Here is a 22,364-nt window from a genome sequence, read left to right as displayed (position 1 = left end):
ATTTGGTACTTTCTTGCTTATCAGAACTGTCAGACTTCTAAGTGGAATTGATTCACAAGGCTGGGGCCAACCGTTTGGGAGTGAGTAGCAAACAAGGAGGTTCTCTCACCCTTATGTATCTAAACACCATGGATGAAATGATCAATTAAATTTAATTAGCCCTTGGTGACACTGTGGAGGGAGTAATCTAATTCTGATCACTGCTTTAATTTGTTTGGAGCTTAGGGGCAAATCATGGGCTGCTTTGTTGGTAGGTTTGCTTTAACAAAGGGGCTTTGTTTAGGAGAGTGAAAATTTGGAAATAATGAAAATATGGAGAGAAGTTCACGAGAAGGGATAGTAACTTGCAAGGGAGTGTGTTCCCAGACAAACCTTAACCTGTTCATTGCAGAGCTCTTGCAAGTAGATCTGGATACTTGGGTGGATGCACCCCAGCCAATGGACAGAGAAAAATGAGGCTCTGGGTTTGTGCGTTCCTTCTTTGATGGCAGAACAGCTTTTGCTGGCGTAGGCTTGCCCCAAACGACTCGGCATCTTGGGGTATTTTTGAGGTGAGCACAAAGGCATAGGTCGAATCTGAAAGCAATTCCCAAAGCCAGTAATAGATTCATACAGTAAGAGGCCTTATAGCTAAGTCCCTAAGGTTCAGAACAGTAGCCCCCTTGAAAAGACATTCACCCTGGTTAGTTAACGATGTTTCTACCCCAAATCACGTGATGGGGGGCGAGGAAGGGTGGACTAAGGAGCGGCATTATCCCCTCAAAAGCAGGAGATTGGGGAGTTGTCATGGCGTCTCTTCCCGCCGCTAATCTCCCATTCAAGCTGATGGCTAAGAGACAAATTTTTGAAAATAGGGAAGAATATATATATATATATATATATATATATATATATATATATATATATATATATATATATATATATATATATATATATATATATATATATATATATATATATATATATATATATATATATATATATATATATATGTATGTATATATATATATATATATATATATATATATATATATATATATATATATATATATATATATATATATATATATATATATATATATATATATATATATACATACATATATATATATATATATATATATATATATATATATATATATATATATATATATATATATATATATACATAAACTGGGTGTTTCAAAATTAGAGGCCCCCTCCACAGAACAAATGGAAAGTTAGGAAGCTTTCTGCTATAGCCTATCTCCAAGTACATATTTTAAGTTTCTGTTAAGCTATTTTTCATTTTACATTTCTTGTATTTTCAGACTGAGTGATGGAGTTAGATATAGCCATGGCTAACGACTCGCAGGAAATCAGATGGATTGACTGAATCCGGGCTATAACCTTCGGAGAGGCCAGGGATGTTGGCACATCCTTCATTTCACGTTCCTGGATAGCTAAATACATTAAAAGAGATGAATCCTTTGTTAAAAGAAACTGGAACAAAAATCCATATGACTGTCATCGCGAAAAGAGTGAGAATCTTGGAAGGCCTGAAGTAGTTCTCAGGAGTCAAAAGACATCATAGCTGAGGCAGTGGGTAGACCAAGAAAGTCTTTATGTAAATTGGCACTTGAACTAGAAACAAAAAGGGAAAAAAGAGAAGTTATAGTGCTGTATATTGTGAGTTGAAAAAATCTGGTATCAAGCCATTTCATGTTATCAGCAAGCCCAACATCACTCGGCAACAGAGAGAAGACCGTGCGTGGTTTTGTGGTTCATTTCTTAAAGATTGGGATGAAGCTGACTTTCTCCATGTTGCCGCATCAGATGAATTCTTCATTTACACAGTCAAGAAGCCAAATCATAAAAATGACATCATTTAGGATGCAAAGTTGGATGATATCAGCGATGCCGTGCACTATCGCCAAGTTGTGAAATTTCCTGAATGTTTGGGAATTTTTCTCTGTTTCACAGCCAAACGGTTAATGTGGATCATCAAAGAAAAAGGGCAGTCATGGAATGGCGAATACTTCGGAGAAACTGTGCTTACTGGTGGAGTATTTCCTTTCCTCAAAGATCCTGAAAATGTGTTATCTGTTGAAGAAGTCACATTTTTGCATGATAAGGCATCATGTTTCAAGGCTCTTCAGACACAGGAGCTGCTTCAAAACAGTGGTATCTATTTCTTCTCATCAAGTGAATTTCCAGGTAGCTCCCCTGACCTTAATGTGTGTGAAAACATTGGTAGTATCTTAAAGGATCGTGTTGAAGCGCACACAGTGAACTATGATGGTATACCAAGCCTCAACAACCTGCAAAGAGAGGTGACTGAAGTGCTCAGGGAAATGGAGTCTGAGTCCCAGCTTTTTTGTGATTTGCTGAAATCATACCCCTCAAGAATGCAGGCTGTGGTACAGGCAGATGGAGGCCACACAAAATATTAAATACTCAGAGAGAAACTTAAATAAATACCTGTACTGAAATACTTTTGTTTTTTCCATATCAATTTTAGTTTATGCTGTAGAGGGGGCGCCCTCTAATTTCAAAACACCCTGTATATATATATAGTATATGTATATATATATATATATATATATATATATATATATATATATATATATATATATATATATATATATATATATATATATATATATATATATATATATATATATATATATATATATATATATATATATATAAATACATTCCATATTTTTAACAATTGAAGTTTCTGATGAAACTATTCTCACAGTCAGTAGAAGTTGCTTAGAGCATGCTCTAATAGGTTGATTGCTGTCATATAGCACTGTTATGATATTCATTTCCTGTGCATAAAGGGGATTTATAAGAATTCTTGTGTATCTTGTTTGGACATGTAAATTCATTTCCATTTATTTCTGGTGTAGTGACTTTGTTCGCCTTGCTTTCCAAAGGATTAAAATTATAACTCAGAGCATAATCATTTGCTATTTTTTTTTTTTTTTTTTGTTATTCATTATTTACGATATTTAGTCTAAAACGAAATTAAATGGATTTACCTCAGCATGTTAACAAGCCTTATTAAGGACAATATATTTTTCTCGCACGACAGTAAATAATCATTACAGTTACCTGATTCTCATGAAATTAAGCTGCTTCCCTTAAGACTCCTCTTATTCTAGTCTTGTGAACGCTTTTAACAGAGAAGTAATATGCAGTGGAAGAGTATTATTTATTTGCTCTGGCAAACTTGTTGGCGTGTCTGGTTTTAGGTAAACATGACCCAGTGAACAAAACATTTATGAAGTTGGTTTAAAAAAAAGAGTATGATTTATATGACTCGAATGAAACAAGACATTTGATTCTTATTTAGATCACATCTTCCAAGCTGCGCAGTGACCAGTAAATATAAGTAATACAATGTGACAAGTGATATTAACTGACTCGATTATAATATCAAGAGGTTGTGAACTGGTTCATAATTGTTGAGTGAATGTGTACTGATACATACATATATACATAATATATATATATATATATATATATATATATATATATATATATATATATATATATATATATTAATATATATATATATATATATATATATATGTGTGTGTGTGTGTGTATATATATATATATATATATATATATATATATATATATATATATATATATATATATATATATATATATATATATATATATATATATATATATATATATATATATATATATATATATATATATATGTGTGTGTATATATATATATATATATATATATATATATATATATATATATATATATATGTGTGTGTATATATATATATATATATATATATATATATATATATATATATATATATATATATATATATATATATATATATATATATATATATATATATATATATATATATATATACCGTCACAAGACTATGAAATGGCCTATTCTTGTACTAATAATATGCAGTAATTCAGACAAAACATTTAGGTTACAAAATGACTCACTACTGTAAAGCCCAGATAGTTATGTACTTGTTCTTAATTTGCATTTGTGCCTCTCGATTCCCGTAAAGTAATTTTTAGAGATGACTTAAAAAAAATAATTAGAAATCTTTAGAACGAAATCTTCATTCTAATAAGTAACTTATTTCCTTCAGATATTGAAAATTAATTTGCAATGCAGGAAAACAACTATGTTATTCAGATTTTCAGATCTGAGAATTATGGCTGTGCTTACATTGATAAATTGGATTTAATGGAACGGACAAGAAACTCCCATGCTCTTATTTCTTCGTGAAATTTATTGTATTACTTCTCGGGAAGCACAGCTCAGCGAACTTTATAAGTCAGTTATATATGCTAAATTTTGCTGATTATTATTATAATTACTCTTACTAGCAGCAGTTGTAATAATCAAAATGTGTACATTTTTTAATTGAAAAAACAAAAAAAGGACAGTAATTTGGTCGCCAGTCTTGAAAAAAATAAAGCCAGTATTTGAAAATGAAAACCAAAACCTAAGGGAAGACGAGGACAATAAATTCTATCTTATTTGATAAAATGTAAACACTTTAATAAATTGACAAGCAAATAAACGATACACACACTCACGGATAAAAGTCAAGAAATGCCGAAAAAAATTGTCTCATTAATGCCTCGTCTGTTACAAACTCGCACTTAATAAGAAGGATCTGATGCCACCAACGGCACAAGATACTGTTTCTTCAAGTGTGATGTATCAGTGTCCCTTACGAATGTCCTTGAGCTAGAAGCTACTCAGAATTAATTCTGGTGGAAAATACAGCTGTCTGCGATATGCAACTTTTATTTTGTTTTGTAGCTTAGTTCGATCAGGCGTTGAAAATTAATTTGCAGTGCAGGAAAATAACTAGTTTTATTCAGATATTCTGGTGTAAGAACTGTGGCTGTACTCTAATTAATAGATTGAATTCACTGAGCTTAGATAGAAACTGTGCTTTTATTTCTTTATGACAAATTGTTTTCAGCGAGGAGGAGGAGGAACTTCAGCATGGCATGGATTGCTTACAAGAAAGCCTTCGACATGATACCGCACACGTGGCTAATAGAACGCCTGAAAATGTATGGGGCAGAGGAAAACATCATCAGCTTCCCAAAAAATACAATGCGCAACTGGAATACAGTACTTACAGGCTCTGGGATAAGACTAGCAGAGGTTAGCAACAGGAGAGGGATCTTTCAAGGCGACTCACTGTCCCCACTACTCATCGTAGTAGCCATGATTCCCATGACAAAAGTGCTGCAGAAGATAGATGCTAGGTACAACTCGAGAAAGGAGGCAACAGAATTAACTATATGATGTTCATCGACAACACCAAGCTGTATGGTAAGAGCATCAAGGAAATAGACACCCTAATCCAGACTGTAAGGATTGTATCTGGGGACATCAGGATGGAGTTTGGAATAGGAAAAATGCGCCTTGGTCAACATACAAAAAGGCAAAATGACAAGGACTGAAGTGATAAAGCTACCAGATGGGAATACCATCAAACACATAGATGAGACGGATATAAATACCTGGGAATAATAGAAGAGGAGGATATAAAACACAAAGTAATGAAAGACACGACCAGGAAAGAATGTATGCAGCGACTTAAGGCGATACTCAAGTTAAAACTCAGCGCCGGAAACTCGACGAAAGCCATAAACACATGGACAGTACCAGTAATCAGATACAGCGCAGAAGTAGTGGAGTGGACGAAGGCCGAGCTCTGCAGCATATACCAAAAAACTAGGAAAAACATGACAATACACAAAGCACTACACCCAAGAGCAAATACAGATAGACTGTACGTAACACGAAAGGAAGGAGGGAGAGGTTTACTAAGCATAGAGGACTGCGTCAATATCGCGAACAGAGCACTGGGGCAATATGTGAAAACCAGTGAAGACGAATGGCTAAGGAGTGCATAGGAAGAAAGACTGATAAAATTAGACGAAGACCCAGAAATATACAGAGATAGGAGAATGAGAAATAGAACAGAGGAATGGCACAGCAAACCATTGCACTGACAGTACATGAGACAGACTAAAGAACTGGCCATCAATGTACCGGCTACAGAGGGGAGAACTCAAGAAGGAAACAGAAGGAATGCTAAAAGCGGCACGAGATCAGGCCCCAAAGAACCAGATATGCCCAAAGAACAATAGATGGAAATAACATCTCGTCCATATGCAATATGAAAGACGAGACAATAAACCACATAGCAAGAGAATGTCCGGCGCTTGCACAGAACTAGTACAAAAAGAGTCATGATTCAGTAGCAAAAGCCCTCCACTGCAGCCTGTGCAAGAAACACCAGCTAGCTTGCGGAAATAAGTGGTACGAACACCAACCTGAGGGAGTGATAGAAAACGATTGGCAAAGATCCTCTGGAACTATGGTATCAGAACAGATAGGGTGATACGTGCCAGTTGACCAGACTTGGCGACGATTGACAAAGTCAAGAAGAAAGTATCACTCATTTATGTCGCAATACCATCGGACACCTGAGGAGAGGAGAAGAGGAGAAAAAATTTATAAGTATCAAGACCTGAAAATAGAAATAAGAAGGACATGGGACATGCCAGTGGAAATTGTACCCATAATCATTGGAACACTAAGCGCGATCCCAAGATCCCTGAAAAGAATCTGGAAAAACTAGATGCCAAAGTAGCTCTAGGACTCATGCAGAAGAGTGTGCTATTAGAAACAGCACACATAGTGAGAAAAGTGATGGATTCCTAAGGATGCAGTTTGCAACCCCGAACCCCAAAATATAAATAGCACCCAGTCGAATAGGATGACTGAGAGAGAAAAAATGTATAATAATAATAATAATAATAATAATAATAATAATAATAATAATAATAATAATAATAATTATTATTATTATTATTATTATTATTATTATTATTATTATTATTATTATTATTATTATTGCTAAGAAATTCACAATCTCGTGAAAAACAATGCGTAATAAAAATCCACAATTACAGTATATAGTAAACCATATTTTTCATAGTAATAAAGTTTAATATATAATTATGGATTTTTATTGCACATAATTGTTATTATTATTCATTTGAGCCGAAGAATAAAGCATTCATAGTGAACTATGTTGGCTTTAGCATGAAGATGCAGTAATGAGTGTAGTATCTGGCAGTATTACTCATATGGCAAAAATAAAACATTAGGTTTGATGTTTTGATTCATGCACAGACAACTCTTTTAGTCTGATGTGATATATCATGACGCAAATTATACTGCTCTTCGAGAGTAACAACATCCACACAAAGTCAGTGCTGGGAAGAGATAAAGATCACTCATAAAACTTCGGTATGAGGTACAGAATTCCATGAAATGTCCGGTAAAGAATATAATCATAGGATGGTAGCTTAAGAGATCACACCACCCCCTTTGGCATCTGACATCAGCGTGTTTTTACCAAATAGATCAGGCCAGTTGATTCAGTCCTATATGTTAAGAAGGCGTATTCTCTATGATACTTTTGTTAGTGAAGGTAGTAATTAGGCATGGTTACTAAATCTTCAGTGACGCCGCAAAGGTTTTAAGTTTCCTAGGATTCGACCGAAGGACAGAAAAGCAAACCCTTGGATCGCATTCTAAGCCATGAAATGTGATTGAGAGTAATCAATATCGGTCTGATATATTCCTCCTTAGGGGGTTAGTGCCATCAGTACACCTCACGCGGTGCAGTGTAGGCATCACTTAATGCTCTTTGCAGCGTACCTTCGGCCCATAGCTGCAGCCCCTTGCATCCTTTTTACTGTATCTCCGTTCATATTATCTGGCCCCCATCTTATTTTCCACCCTCTCCTCATAATTGTTTCATAGCGTTGAATGACCTCATAGGTCCCAAGGGCTTGGCCTTGGCCTAGATTTTATATTTCAGTTCCAATTCTAAGTCTGATATATCTTATAAATAGACACAAATGCAAACACTCATACAAACAGACACGCGTGAAAACATAGCTGTCTTTCAGCTTCGTTATTAAATGATTTGATAACATCCCAGAATTAATTTCTCGCAGAATATTTCAGAACATGATGGTAATTGCAATATTTTCCCATAATAGTTTTTCTCAGACAACTTTCTAGATAGGATAGGTGCAGGATTTCCATAAAACGGTTTTTTTAAAGCATTTGGGCAGAATTAAAAGATATAGACCATATATTAAATACAATATTCAACTACTGAAGCAGCAATGATGAATCATTGTTTCCTTGCATCTTTGTATAAAAATAGGAATCATTTTATTACTCACCTAATACAGAGGCAGTTGAAAACATGTTTTTAGTGTGAAAGTTAGGCAGCTGTACTGATTTTCATTTGTTGATTATTAATTAAAGTTAAATTTCTATTTTCAGGAACTTTTTTGGTATGTGTAAAGGTTTTCTTCGTATTTTATTTTCATTAACACCATTCACAATAAGAAACAGTCTTGTTTAAATGTGAACTGAAACGAAAATACTACATTTCACTACCTTTAGCATTTAATGCACTAGGAAGGTGATATAAAGCTTGATGATTTCAACATCTTGAAAATATATTTCATAATAGCCACGAATTAATCGACGTCCCAACTTATCGATTAATTCGTGCATTTTTACAGAGGCTAATCACTGCTTGCCTAAATCCGAACGGGAAATAAATTAAAATTTTACTTTCAGTGGCAGGGTTCGACCCCATACATGTGAGGTTCTAGCAGCGACATACTGGCACACCAATACTGAGGCATATACTGAATAAAAATTGTTCAGTTCACGCGATATCTGTAAAATTCAGGCACATTTTACCACAGCTATCCTAACCATCCTAACGTATTTTGTTTTAGCATTTACTATTTAAATTTCACGAAAGCTAACAGCATCATCACCTCCAGTAAGTGAGACTACTGAATTAACTAGTGGAGGAGATATAGTCTGTTTTCCATGGTCGTATGTAACCCCTCTCTTGTCATTGGCATCCCATCCCTTCCCTCTGCTAACCCATTTCTTGGCGTAGTGCTTGTCTTTGGAAATAAAAGAGCTCCGATTTCCAGGAGATTAAAAGACAGTGCTACGTGTCCTTGTCAGCTGATTGCAAACACTGTCCAATTACTCCACGGCGGATTTTTCCCCATTGTTCAATCAGAAACCTAAGCTCGCTTGATGACGCACGTCTGTGTTATTTTCGGCACCTCTCAAATCGTCTTTCAAACTCAACCATGCATTTCTTGATCCGACAGACTTAAAGGTAATTGTGACGACTACTATCTTACTTTATCAAATCCAGTTCCGATGAAATATCACGTCGTGCAGCCTTAAATATTCTCACTGTATGTATGGTAGTCTGTTCAGGGCACTGAAGCATAAAACATTCATTGTCTCTGAAATAAATGAGTTTCTTGGCGCCACGTTTGGTTTTAGTAACTATGTCAGTTTTATATATATACATATATATATATATATATATATATATATATATATATATATATATATATATATATATCATCTTCTTCTTCGTTTTAACGTGCTTTTATACCCATTTATTTATATATATATATATATATATATATATATATATATATATATATATATATATATATATATATATATATATAATATTAACTTTATCACATACACAATTGTTCTGTGCATTAGTACAATTACTAACAGGAACTCATTCAAACTGGATGGTATCTAGCGGAGACATTTATTTAAAAAAAGTTACAAGCTTTCTAGGACAAACAGTCCTCATTCTCAAGTATCCTCCTGTTAGTAAATATATATAATATATATATACTGTATATATACCGTATATTTATATATATACATATATTCTTTATGTTGGCCATGCTCAAAGAAAAGCCATATCGAAACAAATTCAACTTAATTACATTTGATAGATATAATTTAAATTGACTTCGCTAACAATGTTAATCTTTTCTGGCGTAACAAAAATGGTTTCAAATCGTTCAGCGCAATTATCAACCCGAGACACCCGCTATGTAAATACTTGAATTACGGAACAAGCGTCATATCCTTGGAACAGTCGTGGTTCCTTCATACATACAATCTGGAGAAGTAGTGCTCTTGAGAACATAATTACGTGAAATTAGACAGGAATTACAAGGCAAATCATACTCTTTATACATTTTTTAACTGACATTATTTATACTTCTAGATAGCTATATAGCAAAACAGCAAATGTTCCACAAAAAGTACAGATTAAAGTAATGAAACCGGAGCAAGTAGATGGCGCAATCTATTGATATTATATTTTGCAGTAGAATTTATAGAATTTATGTGGGAATGTGGCAATTTCTATCTCCGTGGATATTACTGGATATAAAAGGGAGATTTTCAGCAGAAACATTACACTAGATCAAAAGCTCCAAATAATTCTCTTAATTCGGAATTGTGGTTCTATAATACTTTGGAATATTCCTGAAATGCGAGGATAAAGAAAAGGTGTAATGGTGAGAAATTCCGCAGCGAAGAGTATATTCTAATGCTTCAACTGTACGGAGTTGCCGTTCTTCATTACAATAAGATATTATTTCCTGATGCATTATAAAGAGAAGACCGAGCTGAACATAATTGATTCATAATGTGATAACGCAAAAATTGCAATGACTAATGCGTAAGCAAAAATATATAATCTCAAATGCAGATATTTCAGCGACTTGATCAGTGTTATCTGTAAAATAGTAGCACGTTCTCTGTGCTACTGGTCGTTCGATGATCGAAACACTACAACGTTGTTCTGCTTAATACTCGGATGGGTGACCACCAAAAGCTCCGGCGCTGCAGTTACATAAGCTTCTTTACCATCCATGGCGCGGGCTGTTAGGCCTGCTGCCTCAAGCCATTGACTCTTGATTAAAACTGGAATTGTAATATTATCTGTCTGCTCTTGTTCTAGGGTAGAAAAGGCATATTGTGAATTATATATATATATATATATATATATATATATATATATATATATATATATATATATATATATATATATATATATAAAAAATATATATGTGTGTGTGTGTTTGTGTGTGTGTGTGCATGTAACTATGATATTTTCTTAATTCTTAAAACTATAAGTAAGCATATTTCTATTCTTCGGTCATCTCATGTTTCTTATCTCACGATATATATATATATATATATATATATATATATATATATATATATATATATATATATATATATATATATATATATAAATGTGAAACTATGATATTTTCTTAACTCGTAAAACTATACGTAAGCATTCTTTGGCCATCTCATGTTTCTTATCTCACGATATACTATATATATATATATATATATATATATATATATATATATATATATATATATATATATATATATATATATATATATATATATATATATATTTTTACACGCATACAAATTGCGGAATGTAATTCTTATAAGTCACTGATCGGACCTGAATAAAACTACAACTGTAATCTTGCGATTCCTGTCAAGAGCAGTTGCTAAATGGTGTTGCCACGACGGTCCCTTCTTGTCGGATGTACTTTTCCATCTGTTTCCAACTCAAAGTTTCTCCACCTCTTTCCTGTTGTTCGTTTTTTCCTATCGCCTTCATTTACTTCCCTTCACCGTACTTACCCTTCGTTCGTTGTTTCCATACCCGCTTTTTTTGAAGTTCCCTTTCCACCTTCTCTCTTCCATTATCCGTCCCACCCCCTCTCTCCCGGGGGAAGGGTGGACCCACCCCTGACCTACCTCCTCAGGGCCAGCAGGAGTTCGTCGTACGGCAGGCAGGCCCGTCACCCAGCACCTCCCGATAAAGTCCGTTCACCATGAGATTTAAATAACTGATTTGTTCTGTCAAATTCGGTCTTGAGAGGCCTTTTCTCGTCACGTTTTAAGTGTGCGCCGACGAACTGCAGAAAGTGATAAAAAATCGCTGCGTTCGTGGCGTAAAGTTGTCCGCAAAAACTTACATATGTACACGACCGTGCTAAAGTTAAAGTGTCGTCGGCGCATCTGATGAGAAAACAAGACATAGATAAAATTCCCATAACAGGTCTCCATGACTTCTCACCCCCGCCCTCCTCCCCACCTTCTAAGAGCTGGTGACAGTAAACAGAGCTTCGAAAATCGGGTCTGAATTGCTCTGTCTGTATGTGTCGTTGAGGCGAAATTATCAATAGAAGGCTTGAGAGAGAAAGAGAGAGAGAGCGAGAGCGAGAGAGTTGCGTGGAGGAGGCGAGTGGTGCGCAACACGACTGGGTTTTATACTGTGGCGATGCCCCATGTCATCTCAGTGTAGTTTGTCGCGTTGGGAGAGAGTGAGTCCATCTCGGTCGCGAGAGGAAACCGTTTCTTCCCTGTTGTGTATGTGACCCTTACTGAACCCCCTTCCGAATCTCTCGTTGGTCATTGGTGGCGTAAACGCCCTCACTTCCATTGGTCAGTCGACGACTATTCAGTATAAGGGGAAAAACATCTCGCCTTGAATGAGCCAAACCTTAGTTTTTTTTTCTTTTTTGTTAATGTTATCAACCATTTGATTCGGAACAGCGTTCGGGTGTGTTGTGTACTAATCGCTGTGTCACTTGAGTGGTGATTTAAGTCTAAAGGAAAAAAAATAAGAAAGTGTTCGTCAGTCGTAAATCAATTCGCTGTGTGATGTTTTCTGTCAGTTGACCCGGACGGAAATACATAATATATATATATTTATATATTAAACCAGTCTTGGTGTGATTTCATGGTGACTTCTTTCTGGCTGGTGGTGTGAATTTTCCTTTCGAAAATCAGATTAAAAAAAACAACTGGTCATAGTTATCATTCGAAGATTACGTCTGTTTTGTTTATCATACCCGTGACGTGGTGAACGACTTGAAATCAATTTAAGTGCGACCGTCAAAAATATTTGGGACAGATCTCCAGATATCTAGAGAAAGGGAGGAAAGCAAGAATAAACGGAAGAAAAAAGACGTTTTCTCCCGTCATGGGTCCGCCGCATACCCTCAAAATGGTGAGTCTGCCTTTTCCATTTCCAATTTTTAGGTTACTGTCGCTTCCTGGGTTTGCTGAGTACGTAAGAAGATGGGTGTTTAGAACCGTGTTTAGTGCAAAATCAGATGGCAATAGGCCTAGTTTAACGCTGTCATATCCTAGTGTGTAGGCCAAAATAGTTTTGGCGTTCGAGGCTCTGTAGTGTACAGTTGTTTAGATATTTTGTCCGAAATTATAGCATATTGTCCCTAGATAGTCTGTGTTTATAATTAGTAATGTCATTACAAGCGAAGATTGTTGCAAGAAATCCCTGGACACAATAACAAAAGTAGAAAACAATGACACGTAGTTTTTGAAGCAAGTTGTTTTAAAAACCAGCCAATCCTCTAAGCTTATAAACCAGACCTCGTTTATGCTCCGGGCTGCTTGCGTCATGAATGGTCTCGCAATCGCTTCGGGAAATATGTAATGCGTTATGTCATTTGCGTCCCTCTGGGAGCATATGTGATGAAGTAACGTTCTCTCTCTCTCTCTCTCTCTCTCTCTCTCTCTCTCTCTCTCTCTCTCTCTCTCTCTTCAAGCGTATAGAGGCGCTATGTATATTTAATGACGACTAAGATGATGCAGAAGGGAGAGAGTCACACGAGATGATCTGAATGGCAAATCTGCCGGCAAGCAAAAACGTATCTTCCTGATGATAGCTATAAAGGTCAGCAGAGTCCAAGGGGTTAAGAGGAGGCGATCGCCTTTAAGGACTGCAAGAGAAAGGGAGAAAAAGAAGAAGATTGAGAAGATTAAGAAAAAGAAGGGGCTGGAGGAGGAGTAGGAGGAGGGAAAATAAGAGAGCAAGAAGAACGATTTTTCCACCTCTCATCTCCAACGATTCATAAAGAAGAAAAAAAAAGTCATGAAGATGAACAATACGCGAGAAAACTGGACTAATTCACAAACCCAGCATTTTTGCTTCCGTAGAGAAAAATGACGAGGAATGTACCGGTCGTGAGCACAAGCATTTAGAATTTCAGAATGACTTCTCTCTCAGCGCCGAGGGGTTTCCCACGCAATTAGCGTGTGGATGGGGCTTAGAGGTGGTCCATGCAGGAGAATGAGGGCTTTCATGTGCTATCAAGATGAAATATGTGTCAATGAGGTGCTCTCCATTTTGATCCACGTGCCGTTCAGATGCGTCTGGCCAATTGATGAAGGGGGGATGTAATTGGGGAGCCGTGATAAAGGCCGAGGTGGTTTGGAAATCAAAGAATGCTTTAGATTAATCAATACGTAAAACTGACAGGATTGTTCATTGTGTTTTTCGTACACGTGATAGTATGTATAGAGGCGTTGCTAGTGGCAGATGCCATGAAGTAAATCATATTTCCATATAAATTAACATGAGAAAATTTGGATACCTTAATGATTCTTGAAAATGAATATGTGCAAGCCCCCTCTCTCTCTCTCTCTCTCTCTCTCTCTCTCTCTCTCTCTCTCTCTCTCTCTCTCTCTCTCTGCATGTCGTCTAAATTGAGTCGGATACTTTTTGCTTTGATATATATATATATAATATATATATATATATATATATATATATATATATATATATATATATATATATATATATATTATATATTGGTGCGATTGTGTTCGTTTCTTTCATTAAAATGTTAAGATTAAGCTGTAATAAATTAGATATGTAAGAGAGCATACTATTTAACGTTGTGCCTTTGTTTCATTTATTAAAATGTTATGACTAACATGAAATATAAGAGGTCTGTAAAAGAACATAGTATTTAACGTGTTACTATCTTTCTTAGAAGAACTCTTTGTATAGTGAAATAACGGTTAGTTATTAAGATTATTACAAATACTACATGATGGGAGATTTTGCTGTCTTGACCCGTCTTTGATTCCATTCACCACTTCACCGGCATTTCGATGTGTGTATCCGGCAACTGATAAGACAAAACATTAGAGAGAGAGAGAGAGAGAGAGAGAGAGGGAGATACCTTCACCTGTTCTTCCCAATACTGGATAAAAGTATCAGACAGAAGACGGACAAAGAGAGAGAGAGAGAGAGAGAGAGAGAGAGAGAGAGAGAGTTTCTTCCCAATACTGGATAAAAGTATCAGACAGAAGACGGACAAAGAGAGAGAGAGAGAGAGAGAGAGAGAGAGAGAGAGAGAGAGAGAGAGAGAGAGAACGATCCTACCTTCACCTGTTTCTCGTTGCTTATGTTAGGCCTAAGAAGCGTTTCTTTTTGCAATGTCTCCTCTCTGTCGCCTCGAGTGCGACAACAATGCGACAACAATACGGAATGACATGTACCTTGTCTTGTAATGCTGTTCAAACGGATCTAGTGTATTTCCCAAAAGTTTTGTTTACTGTGTTGTACGATTTTTATTTATTTATATTTTTTATTTGGAGTCGGGAGGGTTTGGGGCGGTTGGGGATAGGTATTTACGTACTTACATGTCACACCGTGTGCGAATGAACACCCCATGACTTAGTTCTCCGAAGAATGCTTGTCTGTTGCATAGGGGATACCTGTATTTAGGGAGAGTCAATGCACTGATGTCTGATTTGTCTGATTTATATATATATATATATATATATATAGCCATTATATATATATATATATATGTATGTATAATATATATATATATATATATATATATATATATATATATATATATATATATATATATATATATATATATATATATATATATAGCCTATGTGCATACATACATACATGTTTGTATATACTTAGGTAAGTCGATATATAGATAAAGGTATATACGGAAAGGAGATAATAAGATCAGATCTTCTTCATATCCTTCAGCCGCGTCAGTTCGTTACACATGAAAAAGGTTTCAATCTAAAGACAGTTCTACATAAATCTTTTAGAATTATATCTCAGAATATGACTACAAACCTTTGTTAGTACTTGCAGGATAGCCTATAGACAATGAATAGGTACAGCTTGCCTGTAGGCTATTTGGGGTAAAGTTTGATTTTGTAATGCATAGTCATATACTGCTTTGTTTAATATAGCCATAGTTTTATGCATTGCATTTTTGTTATTTTATAATATTGATAATATTTCATTATCTTGGAAGCCAAATAATAATAACTACAGTATGTCTGTTTTAGGATTTAACATTATACTTTGAAATAAAAATTACATTTGCGTGCTGAATAAGACCGGAGGAGATATAGGCTACATTGCTTTCATAACCCTTTTATTGTATTGTATTTATATATATATATATATAACCCTTTTATTGTAATGTATATACAGTATATATATATATATATATATATATATATATATATATATATATATATATATATATATATGTACACACATGTATATGTACACATATATATATAGCCTATATATCATATAGCCTATATAATTTTATATATATATATATATATTTATATATATAAATATATATATATACATATATTATTATATATATATATATATATATATATATTTATATATATAAATAGTATATTTTATACACACACATGTGTGTGTGTGTGCATAAAATTTCAGTGAATAAAGCAGTACCCCGTTCCAAAGTAGTACAGCGTTAATGCAAAACATACGAAAATAGAACCTCTCGCAAGGCTCAGATAAAAGATAAAATCCCTATTTCCGTCTGTGGGAGTCTCTGGAAAACACAGGTGGCTCCGGTCTCGCCTTTTCCATGAATGAACCAAATCTTCTGGAAATAAGCCGTTCGGCGATTGGCGACGCAGCGACAAATACGGAAGCGACCTTTCCAGCAACACTTTTTTTTTTCTTCTTTTAAAATAGCAACCCCCCGACGGGGAGAGGGAGGCACAAGAATCTGAAGAATTAGCTTAACCTTTGCTTTTGTCAGAAGCTCCAGGAATAAAAAAAAAAAAAACTCCAGGAATAAAAAAAAAAAAAAAACAACTACGTAATGCTCGAGAGCGAATGATCAAGGTTTATGCAGATTGAGAATTGTAAAGGCTGGCTTGAATAAAACGTCCGTGGAATTTAATCATTGCTCGTGTGAGCGTCTGTAACTGGAATCCTATTCATCTTACCTGTTTTTATCATTATTTCCCCAATTAACGTTTTTTTCTTATCATCAACTCATTATTTTTATTACTATAATTTTTGCCCTATTATTATTATTATTATTATTATTATAGTACTTTTTACAATTGATGTTGTATTAATGTCATCATAATTATTATTATTATTATTATTATTATTATTATTATTATTATTATTATTATTATTATTATTATTATTGTTCTTGCTTTCACCAAAAAAGAAAGAACATAGCCTAACTAGGTTAAACCTTGATGAGTCAAAATAACTTATATAATTAAGAGAATTAAGAAAGTCTAGCGTATGCCTAGAGACTCGTTAAAACGGAACCTTTATTTTATTGTTAATGTTATATACAAATGAGAACTCCTTAGTTTTACGTATAATCTTTTCTACATTACTTTAGATAATGGACGAGTTACACATTTTTTGTTTTTAATTTTTCTGTATTTGTAATGAATTAGGAAAGTATTAATGAATTTGTAACTTAGCTGTTCATAGTAAATTGTATAAATGGATGGATAAATTATAGTAATGGCAAGAACATTGAAAGTGATAAGAAATTATTCAATAGAAACATGATACCGTAATCACAAAAATATTAGTTTTCGATTCCCTCAATATGATCAAGTGTGATGAAATAGCTTGAAACTTTTTTGACAAATTCAAAAACGAAGAAATACAATAATTAACGATGTATTTGAACTTCTTTCCTTTATATAGTGTACATCACAAGTCACGGGAGCATCAGGCAATGTAAAAGAAATCTACTGACATAAAAACAACTAATTGAATTCACTTCCAGTAAACATATATATATATATATATATATATATATATATATATATATATATATATATATATATATATATAATATTTATATATATATATATATATATATATATATATATAATATTTTATATATATATACACACATTTATATATAAACTCAAGACGTTGTTAACCTTCTCAACAAACCATTTTGGGATGAAATTGTAACTATTGTCTTTTAAACCTTGGTTTCCCCACCTCAGTACAACTAGCTATATAATACACTGCTTTATATAATTTTTTAAAGTTCCTGTAATGCAAATGACATGGACTTGACCTGAACAGAGCAGGGTGAAAAGATAGATTTGCTAGCATTTGCAAAGCCTGTGGTTCGACCCCAGCCTGCTCCTACCAGTCGACCCAAATGCGAATGATTACCAGCATCCGTTGGGAGTCCTAAAGTTTATGAGGCTTGCGATCTCCTGCCAAAAAGTGAAAAAGGATTTTAGTCAAAATTGAGAAATGCAAAAAGTAAAATCGCGTGTTGTCTTTGTCAGATGTCAAGAGTGATTGGGCCGTAAAAAATGCAGGATATGCGAACTGGAGATGATTCACACACTAAGTAAAAGGCATTTCTGCTTTTTCTTGTGGCTGTTCGAGGGAATCGAAGAATAATGGATGGAAGACTAAGTCTATTAGTCTTGGATGACAGGCGGAACCTGTGATTGACGGCAAACTGCTAAAGGAATTTTTCTGTAATATGTGCATGCCCGTGTTTACAGAATGCTATCGACGACTGTAATCAAGTAAAACATAAAATGGGTGTCAATAACAGGAGGGACAGTGAGGTCTAAATTTTACACCTTACAGTATATGTATATGTATATATATATATATATATATATATATATATATATATATATATATATATATATATATATATATATATATATATATATATATAAATATATATATATATATATATATATATATATATATATATATATATATATATATATATATATATATGTGCATGAACATACATAAAGCTTACAAATACAAATTTATGAATAACTACAAGCGCAATTCAACCCGGAGCTACTCCGTCTTTATACAAGTCAACTAACACTGTCAGCAATTTTCCATTTGTCCCAGCGCAGAAGGAAGGAGCCTCATCTGTTATTTAAAGATGCCTCTCTAATTACAAAAGGCGACTGTACGAGAAAGTCAAGCGCCGTCCGTCATTCCTTTCTCTTCATGGAAGTGGCAGAATTGAACAAGAGCTACCCTTTTGTAATATGTAAACCACCTCCTTTTTAATACTCTCTCATTACAGCGCGTAGGACCGTGTGTTGAAGGGGGTGTATGCCAGATGCATTTTAAACGTCTGCGGGTATTGTTTTCAGTTATTTCTGTTCTTGTTTGTCCTGAGGGCCGCGCAGTGGTAGTTGTTGATGGTTGTCTGAATGTGTGGCTTTGTAGTTTGTGCTACTTATTTTTCTTGTAGTTTGAAATGACAGTAATATTGAAATTAATATGTTCTCGTTTGTGATAATGATACTTCTAACTGAATATGAATATTGTCTTATTCTTTCGGTTATACACAAGACCAGCGGTAATGTCAGTAGTAGTAGTAGTAGTTTGGATGTGAAGTAGCATTTGTAGAAGCTGTAGTATTATCAGTATTAATTGTAATCACGATAATAGAAACTCACTTCAAGTTGCTCTGAGAACCTTGAGTGACATTTACAAGTGCAAGATGCCGGGTGCTGCGCTTCCTCCACGAGTAGAGTTACGAAGCTTATCATTACAAACATGTGTAGTTTCAGATATTCCATGGGAATCTCTCTCTCTCTCTCTCTCTCTCTCTCTCTCTCTCTCTCTCTCTCTCTCTCTCTCTCTCTCTCTCCATGCTTTCAGTTACTATTTTATTATAACTATATTTTCTTTGAGATTTTGATTAATATGTACCCAGACTTGTCCTTTTTGGACTGCATTCTCCAGGGAATTACGGTCTGTCGAGACTACGTTTTTGTTATTCTTTTTGAGTTTGCAAAGTGGTGTTGATTAATACGGTTTGTATGAGATGTTCATATGATTTAGTGGAGACTTGGCGCATTACGTTTAGACAAGATTTGGTGTAACATATTTGGATATCGAGAGACAGCGTAGTAGAGTGACAAAGAGGTACGGTTTATTTTGTTGTAACTGAGAGCTGTATTTAGCCATTTCTCATGATTGGAGTCCTGTGAATTATCTTGTTACCTCAATCATTACATACTCTTGTGTGACTCTGGGTGGAGTTATGCCTAATCTCAATTAAAATGAGAATTTAGTTTTTTTCTTCTTTGTTCAGTTGTTAGTTTTTTCGTATTTATGAAGTCACTGAATATTATTTTTAGACAACGATTCATAAATTTTCCAGAATAGCTTTCTTTTTATTACAGAGTTGTAGCCTGCTATCTTAGTTTGACGGCCATGGTAAGGGTTATGCTTATAAGGAGGAGAATTTTGGAAAACTTTCGATTGTCTGAGAACCATTGGTTATTCTCATATTGAGATATATGAGTTTTGCAGACTGAACTAAGAGCTATAAGACATTTTTGTTTGTTCTCTCTTAAAAAGATTTGCGGCCTGGTTTGGGTTGACGAGAAGGACAAAGGTATGCGGCTTCCTTCGGTCAGACGAGAAGTTAGTATCCGAGTATGATTTGACTAATTTAACAAAGATCGATATCGTACTCTAGTAAAAGAGAAATTATTGTTACATGTTCTTTACAATAAGAGTAGCCTAATGTTGTCAAGGTGTAAAAGGAAAAAAAAAAGCTACGGTTTCAACTGGTTGGCTAACAAGTTTTCTCCTCTTTGACTTACGACAACAGCATTTTATTTTAAGTTAACAAATGGCTAACATAAAGTTTGTCCTGGTTTGACGGTTTTTAAAATTACCCGGTCTGACAAAGAACTACTTATATATTTTTCTGCGATGGTCTACTGGAAATGTCGGATTCCGAGGACCGCCACTGTACTTTATTCTGAGTATTGCTGCAATCCCTTTACAATAGGCCAATCGTTTGTTGCGCATAAATAAGAATGTGTCTTGAAAAGTGGGATTTCATGCGACTAAAGTATGTAAGAGTTTCAGCCTTTGTGTTTATTGCCAACTAGCAGCAAGACTCCTGAGTTTTATTATCCATCCACTTTATATATTACTTCTTTCCTCTTCTCTTTGTTTCTGAAATCATTACAAGGTGAATAAAGAGATATTCTTGCTTAAACAAACTTGTTTAGGTAAACCGAAGGTATGTTTTCATCATCAGTGATAACTGCCGGTACACTTATGGTGCATAATCGTTTTGAAGTTATTCGCGATAACCCCAGTTCCATTTATGGTGCGTAATCGATTTGGCGATGTTATTCATAACTGCAGTTCCACTTATGGTGCTTAATCGATTTTGCTTTGTTATTCACGATAACTGCTGTTCCACTTTTGGCACATAGTCGAATCCTTTGGACGAGCCGCTGGAGGTCGACGAAGCCGGGAATAAATAGAAAATCAGGAACCTAGAAACAGCGACGCTTCAATGGAGGTGTTCTGAGCGGGTTTCCAAGTTCAAAAAGGTGAAGAGGCCTTGACCTTTTGAAAAGCTCCCTATCAAACTTACGTAGCTTAGTGTGTGTGTTCGTGTGTGTTTGTTCGTGCGTGTGCGGTTGTAGTCACTCGGCAGAACAATGCTTTTATTCATCGTTCTCTCTCCTTTTTCCAATTAGTTTTTCGTTAGGTCTGCTTTTCTCTATTTTGAGTGCATTCCTTCGTCGTCACCTCGAGAGGATTAGTGTGCGTGTCAAGGATGAAGCTACGGTTAAAGTTAATAATAATAATAATAATAATAATAATAATAATAATAATAATACATACATACATACATACATACATACATACATACATACATACACTGACTATAACGGTAGTATTCTTTAACTATAGCTTTAATTGGCCCATTAATTAATGGGGCACACAGATTTACAAGATAGGTAGACATGCAGGCAGAAAATCTGGCATGCGCACACGCGAACGAATACGAACACAAACACACACCACACACATATATAGGCCTATGTATATATATATATATATATATATATATATATATATATATATATATATATATATATATATAGAGAGAGAGAGAGAGAGAGAGAGAGAGAGAGAGAGAGAGAGAGAGAGAGAGAGAGAGGTGTTAGTATTAGCCTGTTTGCCTGTGTGCCTTATTATGCAGCAAAGTATCAGTTAGCTTGCGTGTGTTGATACGTTGCCACATATAAAGTGGATTCATCAGATAAACTAATTAATCTGAAAGAGAGAGAGAGAGAGAGAGAGAGAGAGAGAGAGAGAGAGAGAGTTAACACTGTATTCCAGTATGGTGTTTAGATAATTGCCCCTTACTTTTAAATAACGACATGTAATGCATGAATTTGTATTATTTCGGTAACCATGGAAAAATTTTAA

General features: G+C 34.6%; 1 protein-coding gene across 2 annotated transcripts in view; it reads left to right on the top strand.

The window, feature by feature from the left end:
• The first annotated feature begins 11,980 nt into the window (after positions 1-11,980).
• The window catches only part of LOC136842511 (uncharacterized), a 796,050-nt gene continuing 785,666 nt past the window's right edge, over positions 11,981-22,364 (top strand). The window contains exon 1 of one of the 2 annotated variants that reach the window (XM_067109916.1): positions 11,981-13,010. In XM_067109916.1, the coding sequence (XP_066966017.1) occupies positions 12,984-13,010 (27 nt within the window). In that variant the 5' untranslated portion in view covers positions 11,981-12,983. The remainder of the gene's footprint in view (positions 13,011-22,364) is intronic. The other variant, XM_067109915.1, reaches the window with a different exon arrangement.

This window comes from Macrobrachium rosenbergii, chromosome 10 (genome assembly GCF_040412425.1).
Source record: "Macrobrachium rosenbergii isolate ZJJX-2024 chromosome 10, ASM4041242v1, whole genome shotgun sequence".
Taxonomy (NCBI): domain Eukaryota; kingdom Metazoa; phylum Arthropoda; class Malacostraca; order Decapoda; family Palaemonidae; genus Macrobrachium; species Macrobrachium rosenbergii.
Note: the sequence above shows the minus strand (reverse complement) of the source record. Positions and strands in the feature narration are given on the sequence as shown.